General features: G+C 39.2%; 2 protein-coding genes across 2 annotated transcripts; one reads left to right on the forward strand and one right to left on the reverse strand.

The window, feature by feature from the left end:
- Positions 1-352: 352 nt before the first annotated feature.
- Positions 353-21,441, reverse strand: LOC122762165 (calpain-5-like). Its single transcript, XM_044017363.1, has 13 exons — positions 21,057-21,441; positions 16,942-17,101; positions 12,572-12,703; positions 6,230-6,438; positions 5,537-5,729; positions 5,238-5,431; positions 4,949-5,026; positions 4,487-4,682; positions 4,268-4,390; positions 3,979-4,175; positions 3,252-3,373; positions 3,011-3,147; positions 353-2,720 (listed from the first exon to the last, which is right to left on the reverse strand). The coding sequence occupies exons 2-13, from the start codon at positions 17,095-17,097 to the stop codon at positions 2,544-2,546; spliced, it is 1,914 nt and encodes a 637-aa protein (XP_043873298.1). The 5' UTR covers positions 17,098-17,101; positions 21,057-21,441; the 3' UTR covers positions 353-2,543.
- Positions 8,275-9,907, forward strand: ompa (olfactory marker protein a). Its single transcript, XM_044017365.1, has 2 exons — positions 8,275-8,453; positions 9,435-9,907. Exons 1-2 carry the CDS (start codon positions 8,385-8,387, stop codon positions 9,864-9,866), a joined length of 501 nt encoding a protein of 166 aa, XP_043873300.1. The 5' UTR covers positions 8,275-8,384; the 3' UTR covers positions 9,867-9,907.
- Positions 21,442-22,166: the final 725 nt, after the last annotated feature.

Genomic DNA, 22,166 nt, shown 5'->3' on the forward strand with positions numbered 1-22,166 from the left:
TTGAATTTTTACCCGTTTGTTGCTTTTAATACTTAAAAATCAACCTCTCCTCATGGAGATGTGATGTGTTACTTAATCACCGTTAAGTGTTGTCTCCTTGGATCCAAATACAGGCACAGAATTGAATTTGACACTTATCCGTTCCTCCATTTCTCGACCAATTTATCCTTCACCAAGGATCAGCAGACACAGGGTGAAAGGCAGGGTGAGCCGGGAGCCGGGAGCCGGGAGCCGAGCCTTAAATAAAAAAATGTCTTCTGAAGAAAGAGTTCACACTTACATCTATCTTCAATCAGTCTTTATATCAGACTTGTAACGACTGATGGAAAGACAAAGTGAAGTCAACAAAAAACACTGTCAACACTAAGTTTATTGAAAGAAATCATCTGCCAATAAAACAGCCACCTGTAAACATTAAATACTGAAAATGAGAAGGTACAGATAAACAGAGTTGAAATAATAATAACCAGCATTTTTATTAAAAGAACATTTTACATTTTTCTAACTAGAGAGTTCAAACCTATGCCAAGGCCGTACAGTTTCCCAACGTGTCAGTACAGACAAAAGATCTAATCATCTCTGTGTAAACTACATCCACAAAAACTTACATCAAAATCTGTCTCTTACTTTTTAAGTTATGCAGCTCACAAACAAACAAATGCTGGCAAAAACAGAACCTTAAAATCGATTAGTGAGATAAACAGTGAGTGAAATGTGAGTGTGATCAGAGGAAAACTGATGACTGAACATCAGTCTAGGGTCAAAGAAAGTGGTTCAACATGAGAGCAAATTAACTCACAGTTTATTATTACAGGGATAAACGGTTTAATGTAAGACGATTTTAGGAAAACATGAAAACACGAGTGCAGAATGTGTTCACATTTGTATCACATTTGAAGTCCTTTATTGCTCCATACTTCAATTTAGGGCTGCAACTGGCGATTATCTTCATAATAGACTTAATCCATTATTTTCTAAATGAATGGAGCAATTGTTTGGTCCAGATTATGTCAGGAAAACGTAGATCAGTGTTTAAATATTCAGTTTCAATGATTTCTTTGTTATATTATATTGTTTCAATTATTAAAAATACACTCAAAATGATGAATCAATTATGAAAATAGTTGACGATTGATTTATTAATCAAATAATAATTGATTAATAGAATAATCGCTGCAGCCCTGCTTCAAACAATATTGTTAATTCATCATTAGAAATATCCTGGAACTGAATTAGTAGCAGGAAACTAATAAATAGTGTAGATGGATTAATCAGTTAAAAACATATTTGAGTTGGCGTATCTGAAACAATGGCACTAGTGGTTTTCTCGACTATGAGCATCAGTAAACATTAAACTTCTCCCTTAAAAAGGTGTTTCTACTATTTTGTCCGTGTAAAAAAAGATGACATGACAGAAATACCTCTCTGTAAAGGTGCTTTCATACCTGTATTTCGTTCCGATTCAGGGAGTAATACAATGTTGCACTTAACCTTAGTTCAATTCGTTGCCACACTGCAGTTTCGACTTGACATCACCCTTAATGCTACACGCTTATAAACATTTTTAAGATCAGTCAGAATATTGAGGGGGATTTGGACTTCAGGAAATCCCTCAGACTCCCATAATCGAAAATGGATTAACATCAGTGAGTGTGGGCAATAGCATTTATTGCCGTTCTCTGGATGGTGATATACCAGCATTCAGTATATGGACATTTCCAATTTGAGCGAGTAACTAGAGAAAACAATGGCATATTTCTGGTGATGCATCAGGACACCTCTGAAGAAAAAGACGTGTTCTGGAGGCACATAATGACCTATTCACCAGACCGTTTATCTTCTGAAGACGCATCAGGTGTAAGCTGCTTGGTTATAGCTTGGTCTGTGGGTAAATTGTGTACACATCTCTCGTTGGAGCGGTGTGCGATTGCTGTGTCCACACAAATACCCCCGGTTTCAAAACAACAAGCTAGGTATGAAAGCACCCTGAAACACACCTGAAACCTCTGAAAGCATCTAAAATGGTCTAAAACTATATACTGTAATGACACAATGAAAGATTTATGAATGCTGTGTTCAAACACGCTGTAAAACACAGCAACTTCACTTGTAAAAGCTTCATCTAACATGAAAATATTTAGACAAGACAGAAAACAAATATAATATATAAAAAAAGGCATTTATGGGATTTAAAAATGTAAATAAAAACAGGTAAGTAATAAACATTCCACAGAGTAGCTGCTGGAAGACATCACATCAGATCCCAAACATCTGTAAACAATGATTATGAACTACACTTAAAAAATGGCATTAGCACTTCCATGATTTATTAAGGTTATTGAGATTAACTGATGAGTTTTAACTCATTTTGTAAACACACATATAAAGACGTGAAGCTAACAACAAAATCATTTGGTTTGTATGTCATCACTTCCTGCTGCAGGATGTGAAGCTTTCTATAAAAGAGTGAACTCTCTGTTCTGAGAGAGTTGTAAAGTGGTCATTTAAGAAAGTTTGCGACAGAATCAGTTTGGAGGACTGCCTCAGATGTTGATGAGCACGGAGCTGGTCACTATGGCAACAGTGAGAGTACCAGGGAGATCATTGTCGCGACGATCACCCTTGTCCCTCAGGTGCAGCGTCTGCTGGAACTCACCTTGCTCTGCTGGCAATGTCACCTGACCCAGGAAGGAGTCCATCAGCGCGTTGTGGTTGTAAATCTGATCGACAACGAGGAGAGAGAGCTTTAAACCACGCTTTAAGCAGCCAAAATGTCTTCACAAAGATAGGTTTGCGGCCTAATATAGATATAACACATACATAAACACATACCCACACAGGCTTCCATGACTTCAGAGGACATTCAATTCCTGGAGTAACTCTAACCTTAACCAAAATTACTACTGGCCTAATCCTAACCCTGACTTCAGCCTAACTTTAAAACATGTCTTCATCTTCAGATTTAGGTCCCCCACAACATAAGGAATACCAGGTACACACACATACACACCTCAATGCTGATTGACTTGTTGGCTTTCTTCCTGTAGAACAGCCCCTTGGTGTTGAAGACGGGGCTGCGCGTGTTTTTATGGACTGCAGAGCGAACTTTCTCTCCTTCGCAGCGAATGATCACGTACGGGTCTGACACTGAAGTCAAGATGAGGACATCATTAAGTCAATATCCTGTCAAGTTTCTCTGAGTCACTGTTGAAAACTCATATGAAGAAACGAGTGAAAAGATGCAAGTTTACCTCCATCTGAGTCTTGTCCTGCCAGTCCATTTGCCTGCAGCACGTGGACCTGAGTGACCAGAGAGGGGTAACCACACAGGCCAGACCAGCAGGTCTGCGGAGGCTGATGCTGAGTCAGCTCTCTGCAGGAGAGAGAGAGAGGGAGAGAGGAAGGGATGGAGGGAGGGTGGCGAGGGAGAGAGAGGGAGAGAGAGAGAGAGAGAGAGGTGTGAACTTATTTTAGTTTTTCTAGTTATCAGGAAATAAAATCTAGGAATTTATTTAAAAAAAAACACAAAATTTTACAAATTGCTGTTTTAATTGTTGTAAATGCAGACTGACTCACACAGGGATGTACCGTGTGTAAAAGTGTACAGATACACAGACACACAGACATATCCTCACATCTCAACAATGAAGTTTTACAAAACAGCAGCATACAAGTCTTTACTGACTTTTAAAATAAACACCTTTTTCCCTGGGTGTGAGTGTAAAATAATACTATATCAAATTTAACTAATAAATTGTCCCTCTCCCTATTTCACATTAATCTGTCTGACCAGTCCTCTCTGGAGGAAAAGACAGGGCTCATATGCCTGCCAATGTGGTTCTGCCTTTTTTTCTGATTTTATTTTTTTTCTGTTTTTCTTTTTCAAACTGCCTTTAACATCGCGTTTACACACAAAAAAACAGACAAAACAAAAATGAAATAACACTGATGTGTCAAACTTTGAAAGAGTGTTCCTACTTGCAATCCGAAGACACATCAGTGAAGATGCGGAGCAGGAATTCTCCTTCCAGGCCGGGGTCAAATGTTGTAGGTATGACAACGTAGCGCCCCTCTGTCAATTCGATGCGTAAGAACACAGACCTGGAGTTGATGTAGACGCTCCCACCGACCTTCTGCTGAGTGACATGCATACGGTACGTCCTGTTTAACTCCACCTGAACACAGAGATGCAATGGCACGTTTCACCATGTATTAGTCAAACTGGTGACAATCTACTGTCATTAATGTTAGCTGAAAATCAGCTGACTCTGTGTATGTCGAAGCCAATGGCCAGGTTTTCTCCTCTGCCTTCTCTCAGTCTGGCTCTGCGGTCCTCCTGCAGCAAACAGATCAAAGCCTCGTCCTCTGGCTTCTTCACATCAAACACGTACTATAACAGCACAGAGCAGACACACACACAAATAAATATCAGTCTTTCTTCCACTGTTTCAAGACACACCAAATCGGAGCAGTTACAGATGAACACCTGTGGGTTTTGGAGGAAGCTGTGCTTGTTGTTAGTGCACCCTCCGGCTCGGTTCAGAAGCGGGTCGTCATGGCGACGCCAGGAGCCATGCATCACAACCTCTTCCCAGGTTTTATGGAAACTCAGGTAAGAGGTGTTAATGAGACGACACAGGATGATGTCTGTGAAGTTAGCAACGAAATCATCAAAGGTCATCCTGCAGAGAGGGAAATAGAGAGGAAGGGTGAGATGGAATGTTTATATACACTGACAGTAATTTTACAGTAGGACCAGTGATATTTGTGATAAAAACACTAACAAATCCAGTAGGATCCGTTAGGAATCAGTGCACTAACCCTAACCCTAAACCAAAAATGCAACTCTTTATAGACTTAAATTTAACATATAACTGCAGGACTGAAGTCACCTGTGCCACATGCCATCTAATCTGCCAACAGAGGGCAGCATTGCTCCAAAACTCACCAGAACTCTCCATCATCCTGCACAGTGACACCAATGCTCTCCCGCTCACTCTTACTGACCTTGTTCCACTCTTCAGAGCTGCAGAAAAGCAGACGCAACAACAACTTCAATAACGTCAGTAAAGTAATAAAGAAACATGTCACAAAACTAATAACTTAAAAGTATTTCCACCGCGAGCAGCATGAACTACAATAATTACAAGAAATTCTGTCAAAGTGACTTATGCACCTCCACAGTAAATAATCAAAACACCAAACAAACAAACTGTCTGCTTCCTCCTCTTCCTCACCTGTCGCTCCAGGGCCCGTTCCACTCTCTCTGTCCCCAGGGGTTCCTCATGCGGATCATGGTGAGTTTGTCTGACCTGAAATAGGCCAACAGCCCATGGCCGAGTCTCACCCTGCGGACGTCCGTTACAGCGTAGGCGTGACCCTTCACCAGTCCACAGGCCAGCCTGGCCTCCATGTCTGCTGCAGTGGTTGCCTGGAATGACACAGCGGAGGAATTGAGTGGTTCTGTCAGTCTAAGGATCATTTGGTCATTTACTCACTTAGCAGTTGTGAGTTTTGGAATTTGACATTTCCTTACCCGGATCGAGCAGCTGATGAGGCCTCCTCTGTTGTGGACCTTCAGGACTCTCTCAAAAAACTCATTCCGTTTATCTTCATCTTCTTTGAATCCATTTTCTATCAAGTCCATCGGCTCTGACACGCCCCCAGTGAAATCCACAAGAGCGTCGGCCGTGTTGCCCCCATCCAGCCCCTCGTAGCATCCACACATTCTAGAAAGTGCATAGTGACACAAATGTATAGAGTCGTTGTGTTGCAACCATAGACCAGACATAAAAAGTGGACATAGTCTTCCAGTTTGTTGGCTGGAGCCAACTGAGAAAAGAGAATATATTAGATAGCCACAAGAGGGCATCTTCTCTGATTGAAAAAAAGAACTCCGTCTCAGTCTATGGGAAATTAGCTTACTTATCACTTAAATAGACATGAACGTAAACATTTTCCTGGGAAGTTAATGTCTCAATTGATCATTTTGGGTCTTTGTTAATGCACATGATGTCAATTTCGTAAATTATATTCCCATAAAGCACAGCAAATATGGACACCAGTGTGATTGACAGTTGGTACTACGAAAAAAGAGCCTGGTTGCAGGTGACATCTGTGAATTTCCAGTCAACATGCTGCAGACAAAATCGAGAATCTGGAGGTCAGGTTCCCTTGGGTGATGTCACTAACAGTGGCAATAGTTAAGCAAAGATTTGTAAGTGCTTACTTGGCGTACGCCTTCTCCACCAGCGCACTCCAGAACTCATTGCTGTCCTTGGAATGGCAGTACACCAACTGTCCATTAGCGGTGGGCAGCCGGTCGTCGATCACCACGTCCACCCACTCACCAAACCGCCAGAAACAGAAGTGGAAGATACCAGCGTACAACTCTGGTTTTTCTTCGTCCCACTCCTGGTCTTTCCAGTCAGGGATCACCTAAGAAACACAACGAGAACATCATATTGTCAAACAAACATAAGGATTTGTTTACTGTGTTTGCTCACGATAGGAGTAGTAATGTGCAATGAAGATTTCAGACATGTTAGGTTGTTAGGAGAGGAGGTGCCCTCAGAACTGCCGAGTCTTCAAGAGATTCTCCTGCTCTAATATGATTTGGTAACCTGTTCCTCTGTCAACGAACCACAAATTAGCTTGGCATGTGACTAAAGTGAGCAAGGATGATAACAACAGGTGATGTTCCTCAGAGAAAGGAAGAAAAAAGGAGCAAAATTATAAGCCTTTATGATTGACGAAAGGTCAATCATATGTGTGCAGACCAAGAAGTTACTCTGAAGGCAAATATTAGTGAGGCAGATTTGATTCTGGTGATCATGGAGAGTCAGTGGAGGTCGATGAACAGTGTCTGCAAGAGAAGAGAAGACATGCAGCAAAGATCTGGGGCCAGATTAGAACCTGGGCACCTGCAGGAAGGATCCAGCCTTCAAGTATGTGCTCTACCAGCGAGTCCAAGCCAGTTAACAAGCTATCATCAGAATATGTAACACAATACAGACTTCTTCTAACTCCAAACTGTTATTTATTCACATCCCACTAATTATCTTGAGCATTTACAGTGTTTGTAAACTACATAATATGCATATAGCCGCATTAAGAAGAATAAATTCCCACAAAAACTTTACATCAATAAATCGGTATAAACATCTAACTAACAGTATATAGAAAGTACAAAGAAAATCAAATTTAGATGCGAAAAACAAGTATAAACCACCAAAGCACTGACAAACAGACAAAATGATAATAACATCAAGCTCATACTGTTTTATATGTCGCTTACTAATGTTTAAAAACAACTGATTTGTTTCCCCTTAATTAACCTTAAGAGGCTAAAATTAACACAAGCAAGTAACATTTTAACAAGGGAAAATTGTCACCCATATCCTGTCCCAAGATCCCCACTGACAGACACACACACACGCGAAGGAACACACACACACACACACACACGTTTTTATATCTTAGTGAGGACACATCATTGACATAATCCATTCCCTAGCCCCTTACCCTAACCGTAACCATCACAGCAAATGCCTAACCCTAGAACCAGTTGTGTGGACCAGCAAAAATGTCCCCACAAGGTCAGAATGTCCCTACAAAGATAGGTTCTTATGGTTCTTTTGGACCTCATAAAGATATACAAACAATACAAATCCACAGTGAAGTGAATGATATAAATAAATAACTGATCCATTGAACTAAGACCAGCTGAGCTCCCAGAAGCCCTCAGGAAACTCCCAGAGTTCCTGCTCCTTCGTCATCAGCACCTTCTGTTGCTAAGCACCCTCACACATCACCCACCTGCTTAACACCTAACAAAAAAGGGAGAAAAAATAAAAACCCTCTGAGGTTTTTCATTTGATATTCAGACATTTCAAAAACGTGTACTTTACACCTCGGATACTGCTGCTGATGGTTTCAGTCATGTTCAGAATGAGCGTTAACAAATGCAAGAGCACAGTATGTGTTAATGTGGAAATCTCCATAATCCTGTTCGGTGCAGAAATGTCACAGTGCAGGTTTTTAAAGGATTGATACTGTTTTCACATCAATACCAACTCCCAATGCTCTCCCCCTCCCCTCTCTCACTTTATGTAGCACACCACACTAATCAATGTGTCCTAACCAAACTACCCCGTGGGCAAAAGTGAGACACCCCTATACTGTGGTGGAAAGAGTTGGAGAGGGGAGGCGAGACAGAGAAGCCTATTCGTGGAGAGGGAGAGAGAGAGGGAGGGAGGGAGGGATAAAGAGAGAGGATGAATCAAACAGAAACTCTTCCAGAGCTCTATCTCTCAGAGCATCCTTGCAGACAAGTGAGTCTCGCCTTCTCGCTTTAACCCAGGATTAGACACTTGACATTGGACATGAACAAGACTGAGGCTCCCTCCACAACCATAGTCCTGCCATTCAAAGAAGACGCAGCGCTGACAGAGGTGAGATTTCAAACTTTCAAATGACAACTTTCTGCAGTTGGCAATTTTTTAAATATAAGAAAATATCGTCTCCGGTTTTATAGTCAACAGTCTTAATAATGCGTTTAGTGTGGTGATCCCGAGGTCAGTTCACCGGAAGACATTTGTCTGTTGCTCTGACAACAGATGGCTTGAGATGTTGTAACCAATCAGCCACAGTGAGATGAGGTGCAAATTTGCACCTTTGTTGTCCAGAGAAGTGTCATTTACAGCAATAATAATCCAGTGACTAATAGATTATTAAATCTTAAAAAAATTAATGAGTAGATTGGCTAAATGAAGTCTGACAGGACAGGTGATTGGACTGGAATGGCAATAAAGTTAGGAAGTCCGGGACACCCAGTGTCCATGCGGTCCTGAAGGCTGAGCTACATTGCTTTGGTAGATTAACATTTTCTTGACTTGAAAAAGTCAAGAATTGTCATTTTAATAGAAACTGGACTAAATACTCTCTGCAAATAAAAAGCAACTAAGAGATTAATTTTAAAATGCATATAAGCGATTTTCCAAGATTGATGAAAATTGAGTTGATTGAGTGGACAATCAAATTTACACTCCATTTAACAATAATACACTTAATCTTAATCTCACTCTGCATCAGACCGACGACATAAGTGTGAAATCAGATGTGTGATGAATGATACGTGACAAACGTATTTGTCACCAGATCACATCATTCACCGCTCACTTTTTAAAAGAGAAAGAAATGTTTTGTTTTGGTTAGTGTCACATACATGTCACAGTACCCTCCACTCTATTGTGTGTTAAAGAGTTTGTAGACATGGTAACTGCAGTGTGAATTTTTTGTCTTTGTTTCACCAAATCTTAAAATCAGCTGTGAGATTTGCCCGACTGATTTCACAATGTTTCTTTCTGCTGACTGTTGTAAAGAAGCCGACCCTTCTCAAATCTCTTTCCTGTCGTTCTTTATTTCCACAACAGATGATGCGTCTACGTGTGTCGTCTCTTCAGCGGTCAGGGCAGAAGCGCCAGGATGGCGAGCGTCTGCTTCTTCCCCATGAGGCCGTATATCGGCTGGACTTCCACAACCAGCAGCTGAACTTCTCCCGTTGGGATTTCTCCCTCTCTGGCCATGGTCGTGTCACCATCACTGGTATTTGCCAGCTCTGGACCCCTGACCTCACCAACCTGATGACGCGCCAATTAATGGAACCCATCGGAACAATCTGGCGCAACTCTGGCGACCCAGAGGATTCTCCGCTCAAATACCTGGAGGCGGACATGCAGGAGTTCGGTGAAAGGATTGCAGAGCTCGCAAAGGTCAGGAAGGTCATGTATTTCCTGTTTGCTTTCAAGGATGGAGCAGAAGCAGCAAATCTCAGCTGCTCAGTGGAGTTCACACCAGAGAAATGACAGAAAAGCATCTACAATATTTTTTTCATCAACCTTTAAGAAAAACACCACACTAGAGCAGGAATCAAAAAACACAAGTTTAAATACTCTCTGTCCTGCACTCTTGATGTTTTTTTTTAATAACAAAAACAACAACAAAGAGCAATGTAGGGAAAGTGTTATCACAAAACAAAAGACATTTAGTAGAAAACAAACAAACAAAAAACCCTTGGAAGAACAATGTTAAAGTAATGTATGAATGCACGTTAACTTGATTTATAAAATATGTAACCAATTCTCTTGCACACTTGTTTCCTGGTGCTACTTAAATAAAATACATGTATCATCAGTGTGAATCATTAATGTACAAAAATATCTAAAATCCATACAGAAACATGCACATTCATAGAAAAAGTCTGTACACATTATTTTTAATAATATTGACATCTCGTAAACTACTAAAATGTTCGATTTTTCTATCACAATGAAATCCTCAACTTTTGCATACAAAACTAATAACAAAACATTAAAACATGTAAATAAAACAAACCTTTACTGAGCAGCCAATGACTGATGAAATGAATGTCTTTGATGTTGTTTCTTTTTTTTTATTATTAATTTTATTATTGCTCACTGAAGTGACAGGCAGTGAATGGAAATATCAAATATTCACAATGTATGACTTTCACCCTGACACAAAGCAGAGATCAATGGAGTGACATCTATTAAAAATCGACTGAAATCTGTCTGTGTGTTGTCGTTGATGGTGATTATCAATGGTGTTACTCGGGGGGGTAAAAAAAGATGCTCTACAAGAAGCTGCATCCTCCATACTTGTTGAATAATTCCTTCAGTGGTGCAACTTGACTGTCCCTATTTTCAAGTCATGTCACCAGCTTGATGACATACCTCCATAATATGTTTAATTTCAACACTTTGTTTTGTATTTTTCCCTTAATCTCAGCAAAAATGCATAGAAATGGTTGTAACGTTGATGACCAGTGGGTGTCAGTGTCAGCATGCACACCTTGCATGAGTGTCAGTGACAGTAACATAAGAAGCTCTGACTGGTTTTCAAGGCAGCACAGAGGTTTAACAGCCAGATACGTCAGGTTATGGACATTATATACGCAACTATGAGTGTGAGCATTGAAAATAGTATTGAAGAAATACGTCAACACTCAACTGTGCACTTTGACAAAAAACAAACCAAACAACAAAATGTCGAATGTCTATGTAGTTTTCCTCCATCACACCTGAGGCTCAGTAAGTGTTTCAGAACCAGTGTTTGTGTTTTAACATTTGACTACTGTCAAGACAACTGTCTGCTCCACTGAGGCAATGACATCTAAAGCAGACATTAGTTCTCCTCCAGCTAATGGAAAACTGAGCTGCAGAGGACCTTGGAGACCAGAGAGGAGGAATGAAGTAACCGACAGTGGAAAAAGAAAAACACTGCGAAAACACTGAATGCTCACACACACCCAACCATGACTCCAGTTCGACTCTCTTATCATGTTTGTAAAACATACTGTACATGTAACAACTAGAGGGCCTGAGGCTACAACTTACAAGATACTGTTCACTCACTAGGATTCACCGTGTAATCACAATACCTTTAGATTATCAATAATTATTTCACGGTCCAATGTGCTGGTATAGTTGGGTTTATTAGCAGAAACTAAATTCACTCCCCATAAGTATGTATAAGTGTATAATCGCTTTAAAAAAAAAAAAAGAATGATGGTGTCTTAGCCTTGTATACGTACTTACAGCAAAGGTCATGCTTGAAGGCTGCCGTAGTTCACCAACAAACTTAAAAAGAGAGTGGTGAGAGCAGTCCTCTGTTTATTACAATCTGCTATTAGATGTCAACAATTTTTACACACTGATTCTTTTATAGACCACTACCACTACAACACCATGTAAGAGAGGCCTGTTATGACCACACAAACTAACATTTATTGTTGTTAAAATAGAAGTGAGTTGTCAGGTTGTTTAATACCACATTAAACCCAGGACGATAAAGTTGTCTCTAAACTTTAAACAATTTATAAAGTCTCACAATTAAGATTATTTTCCATGATGCTGTACCAATGAGGAGGAGCCTGGTTGGCCTTAATTCATTCAGTAACTCTTAACAACTCAAGAGGAAAGAAAAACACGGAGTACCGAAAAATGTGGTCTGACCCACACAGATACTGGAATGTCAAATCAAATCCAACACAATAACTGTGCAGATGAAGAAGCCTGGACCAACCTGACAACCAAATACCTTTAACAGAGTGGAGTTCTAGCAGTAAATATTGATTCCACTGACTGCACCTTCACCAATCCTACATCATACACATAGATGAGCCATGTCTGAATAATGGAGTTGTTCAGGTCAATGGCACCACCTTATGGATAAAAGATGTTATTTATTGGAGGCTTCAGACACCAGTTCAACATTTTTAACCTTACAGACAGTTTACCTGTGTTTGTGTGTGTGTGTGCGTGTGTGTGTGTGCGTGTATGCATGTGCGTGTGTGTGTGCTTCTGTGTCACTGGGTGAACATGAGCCACTATAGCTAAAGGTGCTAAAGGTGGTCTGGTCTGATGATGGATTCTGATAGTGGAAAAACAGTGTTTTCTCTAATGCAGCCAAGTGTCCAAACTTAACCCACAGCTGCCACAAAAATTAAAATAAAACATGGAAACTGTGTGTGCCTGTGTCTTTGTCTCACCTTCTGCCATAGCGCCTCTCTAGAGGCCAGACTGGAGCAGGCAGCTACGAACCAGCAGTTTCCCAGCTGGCCTTGGTGCAGGTCATGGGCGCTGATGCCGTCAACAAACAGATGGGGGTCACTGCATAACTCCTAGAGGGATAAAGACAATTAAAAATCAGAGTTAAGGTTTTCAGTATAATTTAAAATTAGCTGTATTATTTAAACCGCTGGTATAGTCAGGGTCCTTATCTACTTCATATTTCTATTGGACAAATCTACAAACATTCAGTGACCGACAGTAGTAGCAGGGCGTAACTGGAGTACTCCGTCAAGCATTTTAAGGTAAGTACTGGTTAGAGATACTTTACATTTAAGTAGAAGTCACTTTTAAATGTTCAAAGTGAAACAGAGAACGAGAGGCAGAATGAGAGAATGGCGGCCAAATGATAGAGCTGGGATAAATCAGAGGCACACACACATTAAGAATGACCATGAATTACAGACAGACATAATGTATATTTTGTTACTTTTTTACCACAAGATCCTAAAGCCATCACCACACTGAACTCTGCATTAAAAACACACGTGTCCCATAACCCATGTAAGGTATACTATATGTACATATACATATATATATATACATATACATATATATATATACATATATATATATATATATATATATATATATATATATATATATATATATATATATATATATATATATATATATATACATATACATATATATATATATATATATATACACATATATATATATATACACATATATATACATATATACATATATACACACATATATACATATACATATATACACACATATATACATACATATATACATATATACACACATATATACATATACATACATATATATATATATACACATACATGACGTACATGATGTCTTTCATATACAGTAGTTATAGAGCACTTCACATTAAAAAGATGAACCATACAGAACAATCGTGGAACTGCAACAAAACAATACGTCTGTATCTCTAAGTCTCTGTGTTCACTATGTGTTCTGTTTCATGTTGTAAAGTCACATGACAAAATGACTGATGTATATAAAAGACACCAGAGAGAACTTCAAATGCCCTCAATTGTTGGCACTATTTTAAGTGTACATACTGTATTTATACACATACACTTCAACCACAGCACACACACGTCAGATCCAGTCTGGGTGGCACTCTTCAAGCCACATCTGTGATAGTTCAGGGAAGAAACCTGGTACATGGACACTCGCTCTTACTGAAAACATGGTTGCCAGAGAATGGACATAATGGAAACAGATTTTAGACACTGAACAAATGGCTCAAGAAATGAAGTGTATGTCACCTCAAGTTTACAGTATTTTAAGATCAGGTTCACGTCTAAATTTCACTGCTTTTCTGACTTGTAAGTGACATTTGTAACTCTCACTCTCACTCTCCCACACCAAAGTCCATAGAGAAACAAAGTGAAAAAATAAAAAACTTCTTAATAACATTGTGTGCCATGACGTAAAAATCACAGATTTTATCTCTGGATTATGGTGCAGTGGGTGTGTGCAATTTATGAAACAAGAAAAACCTCAGTTTCGTTATCTAAATAAGTCTGTCTAACATTGAAATAAAGTGGTGAACACGTTCTTAAGATATTATAGTCTTTTGTTAGCAGCATTTGTTAAGTGACTAAAATTGTAACGACTGGCAGCCATGGCTCAGCCCACAAAACACAGTCAGTAGAGACTGTATGGATCAGGATTTTATACAAACACTTAAAAATCCAAACTATCCTTTTTAACGCGCGCATGCGTACAGTGAGAGAATTAACAAAATCCACACAGTCCACTCTGTGTTATGTCACAGAGAATTTCAGCAGAAGTTGAAATACAAGTAAATTAATACATAAATAAAAAAAGGTTTGATACATCAAGTGGATATTTTGTTCTGTTTTCAAGAGATTTCACTGACATATGGCTTCGAACAGCTTTTGTTTGTGGAAAAGAAAGATGACAACTCATAGAACAAAGGACTTCCGAAAATCCAGCTGTTTACTGTAGAGTAAGGATGCAATGTGAAAACTTAATGCCTGTGGATTCATGAAACCACAAAGTATCCAATCGCTTTTTCACAACACTACCAGCAATAACATCCCACAGCCATTCAACTGTATGTGTGTCAAGTTTGAGTAGGAATAACATTATCTGCAGTTTTTAGCCTATCAAAGATACACATGATGCCCATTTTATTAGGTACACCTGTTCAAGCTCTTGCCAAAACAAATATATAACAAGTCAATCAGATGGAAGCTACTGAAAGCATTTAGGCATGCAGACATGGTCAACATGGATCATTAGAATTAAAACTGAGCATAAAAGTGGGGAAGAAAGGTTATATTAGTAACTTTGAACATGACATGGTTGTTGGTGCCAGATGGGCTTGTCTAATTATTTCAGAAACTGAGAATATTATGTGATTTTCACACACAATCATCTCTAGGATTTACAGAGAATTGTCAGAAAATAAAAAATATCCCTTTAGTGGAAGATTCCCTTGGTATCCATCAATACAGATGTTTCTGCCATACCTTTAAGTCTGATATTTGACACAGTGAATTTGACACACGTTTATTTTTACAATCAGTCTGAGCCACCTGACTTGAGAGCATACATTTTTATAAATCAGCTATTAACCTGGAGGACGTGAGTCCTGAAACTGACAAGATGTGATCCACTAGAAATACATAAAACATAAGTGAAGACTACAGAAACACTCTACAGCCTAATAATAAAGTTACTTAATACTAATGTTAATGTTTGATGCAGAGTCTGGAGTGATTTAATTCTGTAATCATCCTGACTGTCACCGATCCATTGCAGTGTTAAAGAATGATAAGTGCAAGTTGTAAAACATGTTATCAGCCTGCACAGTAACCTAATTTCCTCTCTCCCCACCTGCACTCACTGTACGAATCAATAATATTGATTAATCGGAGTGCTCTCAGTTTCCTGTTTAATTATTTAGCAGCTCAGACTGACAGTAAAAAGTGAACTATATACAGTGACAGAAAGTTTTCATACTGAGAGACAACTTATCACTGGATTTGTTCCAATCACAGTCAGACATTTTTTGAGTGACTGAGTGAGTGAGTGAGTGAGTGAGTGAGTGAGAGACTGAGTGAGAGACTGACTTTGATGTCAACACCTGCTATTAATACCTGAGTGGGCGCGGCTGCATGGGCTTAGAACGGGAGGAACAAGAATGCTATAACACTTAGCTGTAGAGTGGAATAAAGACAGTGGGTGGCAGCAGAGGTTCAACTGACATGATGCAGCAGTGTATATTACAAACACTTCTACTGGCAAAATTTAGTAAAGCAGCTGATGTACATTCTGTGTAAGATATGAGTATTACCACGATACATATTGTACTGTACGACAGCCTTAGTCCTCAAACAAAGGGTAACAGAACCCTGAGGCCTCAAGGACTGACAGTGTGGACACTGGGAGTGAACCAGTAACGAGAATGATCACACCCCCTTAGTCAATTTATTTTTTTTTTTTTAAAAGCACCTTGACACCCAGGACACACCTTTGTTACTATGCATTTAGGAGTGAGTCACATCACGTGTTGTTCTTTGAGTGAGAGCCTCACCATCAGTGTCCAGTGAGAGGCAGAGCAGCAGTTTGTCACATAGACAGAAGCTGTAAACTTTTGTAGACAGACATCATCCAGAGAAGCTGAATGTATGAACGTTATTAAGAATTAGTTGAACCAGTCATAAATTACTTCATTCCATCAACTGCTTTGTACAAAGTCCATGTCAAGTCTAACTAAGCTGATGTGCAAACAGATAGCTGTCCACAGGTAGAAAGTAAATACAATGACATCATGAAAGTGTTCATGTGTTTTGCACACACTTATTTGTACCACTACCACTTTAGGGACCGTTTGTGGCATAAACACTGAGCTGTCAGAACCACAAGTCCTCAAGGACACCAAAACCTGGTCCTAATAAGGCAAAACCTAATTTAAGAGGAAATGGTTTACTTTAAGGCTAAGATTTGAGTTGTGGTTAATTTGAGGTTAGGGTTGGGCATTAACTGGTTTTGGTTAAGGTTAGGGACAATGCTTTGTTCAGGCTCTTCAAATCCATTTTCCATTTTTGGCTGTCCAAAAGCAGAAATAAGAAAAAATGTTTCAGAACCATACGTGGAGTTGTCCCGTCTATGAGTTTACCACAGGAGGTTCAGCCTAAATCACTAGGTAAGCGTTTAAAAAAAATCTCCCTCCTGCAAAAAGAAGAATAAATACCACACATGTTAAATAACAAACATCTGTATCATCTGAGATGCTTTCTGGTTACTCTCTTACCTTGGGCCTTTTCCAGGTGACTCGGCCAATGGTGTTTGACTGGTAGAACAAAGACTGATCAGATGCAGGAAACAGAGGGTCTTCAAACAGTTGTCCATTCTGACGGCACTTTCTCCTCAGTGCAGAGAAAGACTGGCCCTCATACGGAACAGCCATCCCTCTAAAATAGACAGACACAGATTATCAGGGATTTTCATGAAGCATCCTCCAAAACAAGTTTATAATGTGAAAACACAGTTGTGTCCCCATTATCCTATATGTGTTTGGATATTGAAAAATGGATTTGGTCTCCATGAGGACTACTGCACACACAGACACACACATACAGAGGCATGCAGAGTTCATCATGTGTTCTGCAGATGATCTATAGTCAAACACGGCTGTCCGTGTTTCTGTTTGTCATCCTGTCACATGGTGCTGAACCTCTATGATGCATTTTATATTTGTATTGTATCCAGGATGTCTGAAGAAGAGTTTCCTCTAACTCTATTACTTCACAGCATTTTAACTATGGTATCGTATGGTATTTAAACAGCATTAAATGTCATTGTAGTAATGTGAAGGCTTTAAATTGTATCAGTGCATCAAAAAAGGCAAAAATGATTACCAATATTATATAGAGTTTTAGGTCTTAAGCAGGGGTGCAACCAACAATTAATTTGATTATTGATAAATCTGTCAATGATTGATTGGTTATTTGGTCAGAAACTGGTGAAAAATGTGGATGAAGTTTAGTACCTGAACATCTCTGTCCTCACAGAGTCATGAAAGTATTTATCAAACCAGTGTCTATTTAGGTATTTTAAAACTGCCAACACCAGTTAAACATTAGTTTCACAGGGTTACCTGTTACCATGGCAACTAACTCTGAGTTTTGTTCATCACAATTTCTGACACAGAACACTGTCATCTCACTGTTATCAGATTTATAAGTTTTTACTGAAACACAGAGAAAAAAAGTACAAACAGCGACTTCCTGAGATGACAACATTTTGCTTTATTTCAGTATGAAAACATCAGTGAAGTTGAAAAAAATAAAACAGTCCACATCTTTCAGAATGAAACTGACACTAACAAACAAACTGATTATTAATAATGCATAGGCCTTGTTATGTACAGTGTTTTACCTAAAGTGGTGGGTGTGACGGGCAAATATCTTAAAAAGCTGAACAAAGGAGATGATGTCTTTAAATCAAACCACAGTAGGGAAATGAGCCGTTATTGAGGGATCTGTGGCATTTGTCAAATGTTACGACAAGAAAGTTGACCATTCGTGAACAGAGAATGCACAAATTTTAACTTTTGTGAAGAAAAACAATGGACTCAGAATCTGAACAAACAGGCTGGTTAAAGGAGGGCTGTCTTCAGAAAACCAGCATGGCTGGGAAATGACTCATCAGACGGGGGAGGGGGAAACAATGGGTTTGTTTGCTGTTAAGTGCATACAAAACTGTAGTGCTTAAAATTTAATATAAACAAATGTCCATTACATTAAAATCATTGTCATATTAGTTCATACGATGCAGATTAAGCTTACTGGCTCCACATGACTCTCTGCACACAGTCAGTGATTCATTGTATGTCAAAACAGATGCAAGCAACAGCAGACAAATACAAACAGGTAGGAATATGACTCAAAAACACAAAGAAGGGCCACAAAACAAACCCTCAAACTTACAGTCGCCCCATCACCTGTGTTCACATCAGTTCTGTTATCTACAACAGGTTACTCAAGCATACAGATTTACATCTAAATTGACTGTGTAGCCCAAGAATCATCCATCCATCATACTTGTCATGTGAGTGTCAAAAGGTGACCATGGAGGGAAAATGTAGTTGACATTGTGAGAGAGGCAGGCAACACCTGGAAGTCACAAGACCAGAGGTTCTCAAACTTTTTATACCAAGTACCACCTGAGAAAATACTGATCTCTCAAAGTAACACCATTATCACCAATGTAAGAATAGTGAAAATAGGCTGAGCAAAGTCAGCTACAGACTTTTCACAGAAGGCAGATTTATTACAGATCATTTGCTCTCTCATCATCCTCATCTTCCTCACATATACGTTGGATACTGGTAAAGTGGTATAAGGAGACTCTAATTTTTATTGTTTAATTTATTTTTTGTTATTTGTTTCCTTTCTACACACTCCAGTCAAAATTCCTCAGCTCCACTGCAATCACATACTCTGGTGTATACAGTATAACAGTATTTCTGATTTCCCTCCAAGTACCACCAGAGGAAGCTTGCGTACCACTGGTGGTACACATACAACAGTTTGAGAACCATGGCACTAGACAATTACAGAGCTGGCACACTGAGAACAAACCACCATTCACACTCACAGTCAAATCTACAGGCAGTTTAGCGTCAGAGAAAATGCACACAGATGTGAGGAATACAAGCAAACTACACACAGACAAAAAACACTCAACCCAATATTTCAACCAGGACCCTCTGGCAGTGAGACACAAACCACTGCACACCACGCCACCCCGCATGGCAACATCTGGTTTTAATTTCTGCTCCGTTATCGGATGTCAACACACATCTCAATTCATGTTCATGTCATGTGTGAATATTCCCCAAGGAAAACAAATGACAAGTGAATTAGTGACATTATCTACAGCGACAGAGATTAGTCTGTGTGGAACAAGTAAAAAAAGATGAACACCAGCCAAACATGGGTGTGGCTTCATGTGGGCATCAATAGACAAATACCAGCCTGCACATGTGTGGTATAAATGTGTCTCCTAGAGACGTCTTGAACAAGTAGCAGACCAAATTCAGCTGAGGTGAACTTTAAAATCACATTTGATGGAAACGCTTCAAGCACTTTTCAGTTGTGTAAAGATGCCCACAAGTCACAAAGGAAATGAGCAATATGTACCTTCAAAATAAAACACAAGCGCAGAACTATCAGAGCCACAGCTGCTTCAACAACGCATATGAGGAAGTTTGCAATTTTTGTTCAATTACTAAATGAAATGCCAACTATTTTCATAATCCATTAATCATCTAAGTGGGATTATGATGAGGTGATTTATTTTGTCATTTTAGAAACTGAACTGAATATCTTTAGTCTATGGACAAAACAAGACATGACACAGTGTCGTCTTTTTGAGGTTTGGAAAGGACTGCTGAACATAATTTTTCTGTAATTTTATGCCCCAAACAAACAAAAAAGAAAATAATCAAAAGGTAATGAATATAATCTGTAACTGAAGCCTTTGATGGATGACTCACCAAATGCCTTTTTGCAAAACCAAGCAATACAAGAGTAGCAAAAACCCAGCAGTTTCTATTGAAAGTATTCTGATCTTGCTTTTATCTCGCTTTGATGGTTTTTATCCTGTATTGTTCTAATGTCACTTTATCATCATGTGCTAAGTGTTTGGATGAAGCCACCTCACTTCCCTGTAAACCAAATATGCCATCAAGTGTAAATAAAGTTACCTTGACATTTCAGAGGACTAGTTTATTCCAATTTTGTGATTACATGAATTTGCCGTGTGTTATCACAGATTAATAAAATATTAAAGTTATGTGTTTTAGACTGAGAAAATTAAATATTAGCGAAAATAATAAGTTTGGAGCTCCCAACAATTACGAGAACGATAACTTGGTAAATTGCCTATTGAATAGATAAGTAAATAGTTCGGTATTATATTTGGTATAATATTTTTCACAGAAAAAGCCAAACATTTGGTAGTTTGAGCTTCCCAGAAACAACAAGGTGCAACTTACTTTATCAAAAATGTAAAATAATTTTGCACCAACTTGAACTTTGAATATTGGTATGATTTTACTTGTGGTTTATTTTGTAAGTGAGAGCCGGAAGTGAGTTTGATTTAAAAGAATTAGCTTGAAAACAAAACTTTATTTTTTTTCAAGATTCTTGTCCAAAGTCAGTTAAAGCGAAAAACAACGTCCTGCCTCACAACACAGGATGTTAGGGTTTTACGTAAATTGCGTAAAATGACAACAGCGATTCAGGGTAAACATGAACGGAACAGAGATTGTTTGAGATTATGTGTTATCGAACAGTTTAACTTTAAAGAGAATTAAACTTAAGCTAAAGTTTAAGTTAACTAAACTAATTCGGACTTTACCTGTGTATGTGTATGTTGAGTGAGTTCTGGTTTTAACGGCAGTTCCGTGGCTCAAACACACGCCGCTGCTCCGTCTCCGGCTCTGTCCTGGTGTTTCTCACAGTTTTCCCGTCGTTTCTCCTCTTCCTCTTCTTCCCTCTGACAGGACACGGTTGTGAGGAGCTCTATAGTCGTGCTTTTTTGTATTTCCAAGGAGAAAAACACGGAGGAGGCGGGGGGAGCAGAGAAGCTGCGGCTTCTTCACTCCTCTGAAGCAGACACCACTGGAGACTGTGACGCCTTCACGTGCGGCTCGGACAAACTGACATCACATCACCAAGTTTAGCACACTTTTATCAGAACCGCGAACAGGTGTTTTAGCAATCCATGCTACCTATCTAAATCTGCCACTTTGCGGCTTTGCACATACGCAGAAGCACAGTCCCATATCTCATTTCCACGCCCACACATTTCTGCAACTTGTGATGTAGTCGGCACGTTTTCATGTGATAACACTTTTCACCACCCGATTTACATATGGACATGTGTTTATCAAATGACCCACACTAACAAACTCACTCAAACGTATCAGAGAAGAATGGTTTAAGTCAGGGGTAGGGAACCTATGGCTCGCGAGCCAGGTGTGGCTCTTTTGATGATTGCATCTGGCTCGCAGATTTCGGCTTTTCAGATAAAACATAAAATATTATCACTTGTTTTAATCCATCCATCGATTTTGGAAGTGGAGGAAACGCAAGTGAATGACATAAATGCAGCACCGTTCTATTCCCTGGCTTTGGATGAGTCAACAGACGTAAGTCATTTGTCGCAGTTCAGTGTGATTGCAAGATATGCTGCTGGTGACACACTGCGCGAAGAAAGTCTTGCTGTTCTGCCAATAAAAGGGTCCACAAGAACCAGAAGTCGCATTAATGGTGAGTATTATAACAACATTATTTAAAAGAATAAATTCAGAGGCTTATTATACTCACATTTAGTTAAATTCAGTCTTAAAATATATTATATGGCTCTTACTGAAATAAATTTGCAAATATTTTGCTTTCATGGCTCTCTGAGTCAAAAAGGTTCCCGACCCCTGGTTTAAGTTATTACCAGGTTGTTCTGATCAGG

This window comes from Solea senegalensis, unplaced genomic scaffold (genome assembly GCF_019176455.1).
Source record: "Solea senegalensis isolate Sse05_10M unplaced genomic scaffold, IFAPA_SoseM_1 scf7180000015318, whole genome shotgun sequence".
NCBI classification, from domain to species: Eukaryota; Metazoa; Chordata; class Actinopteri; order Pleuronectiformes; family Soleidae; genus Solea; species Solea senegalensis.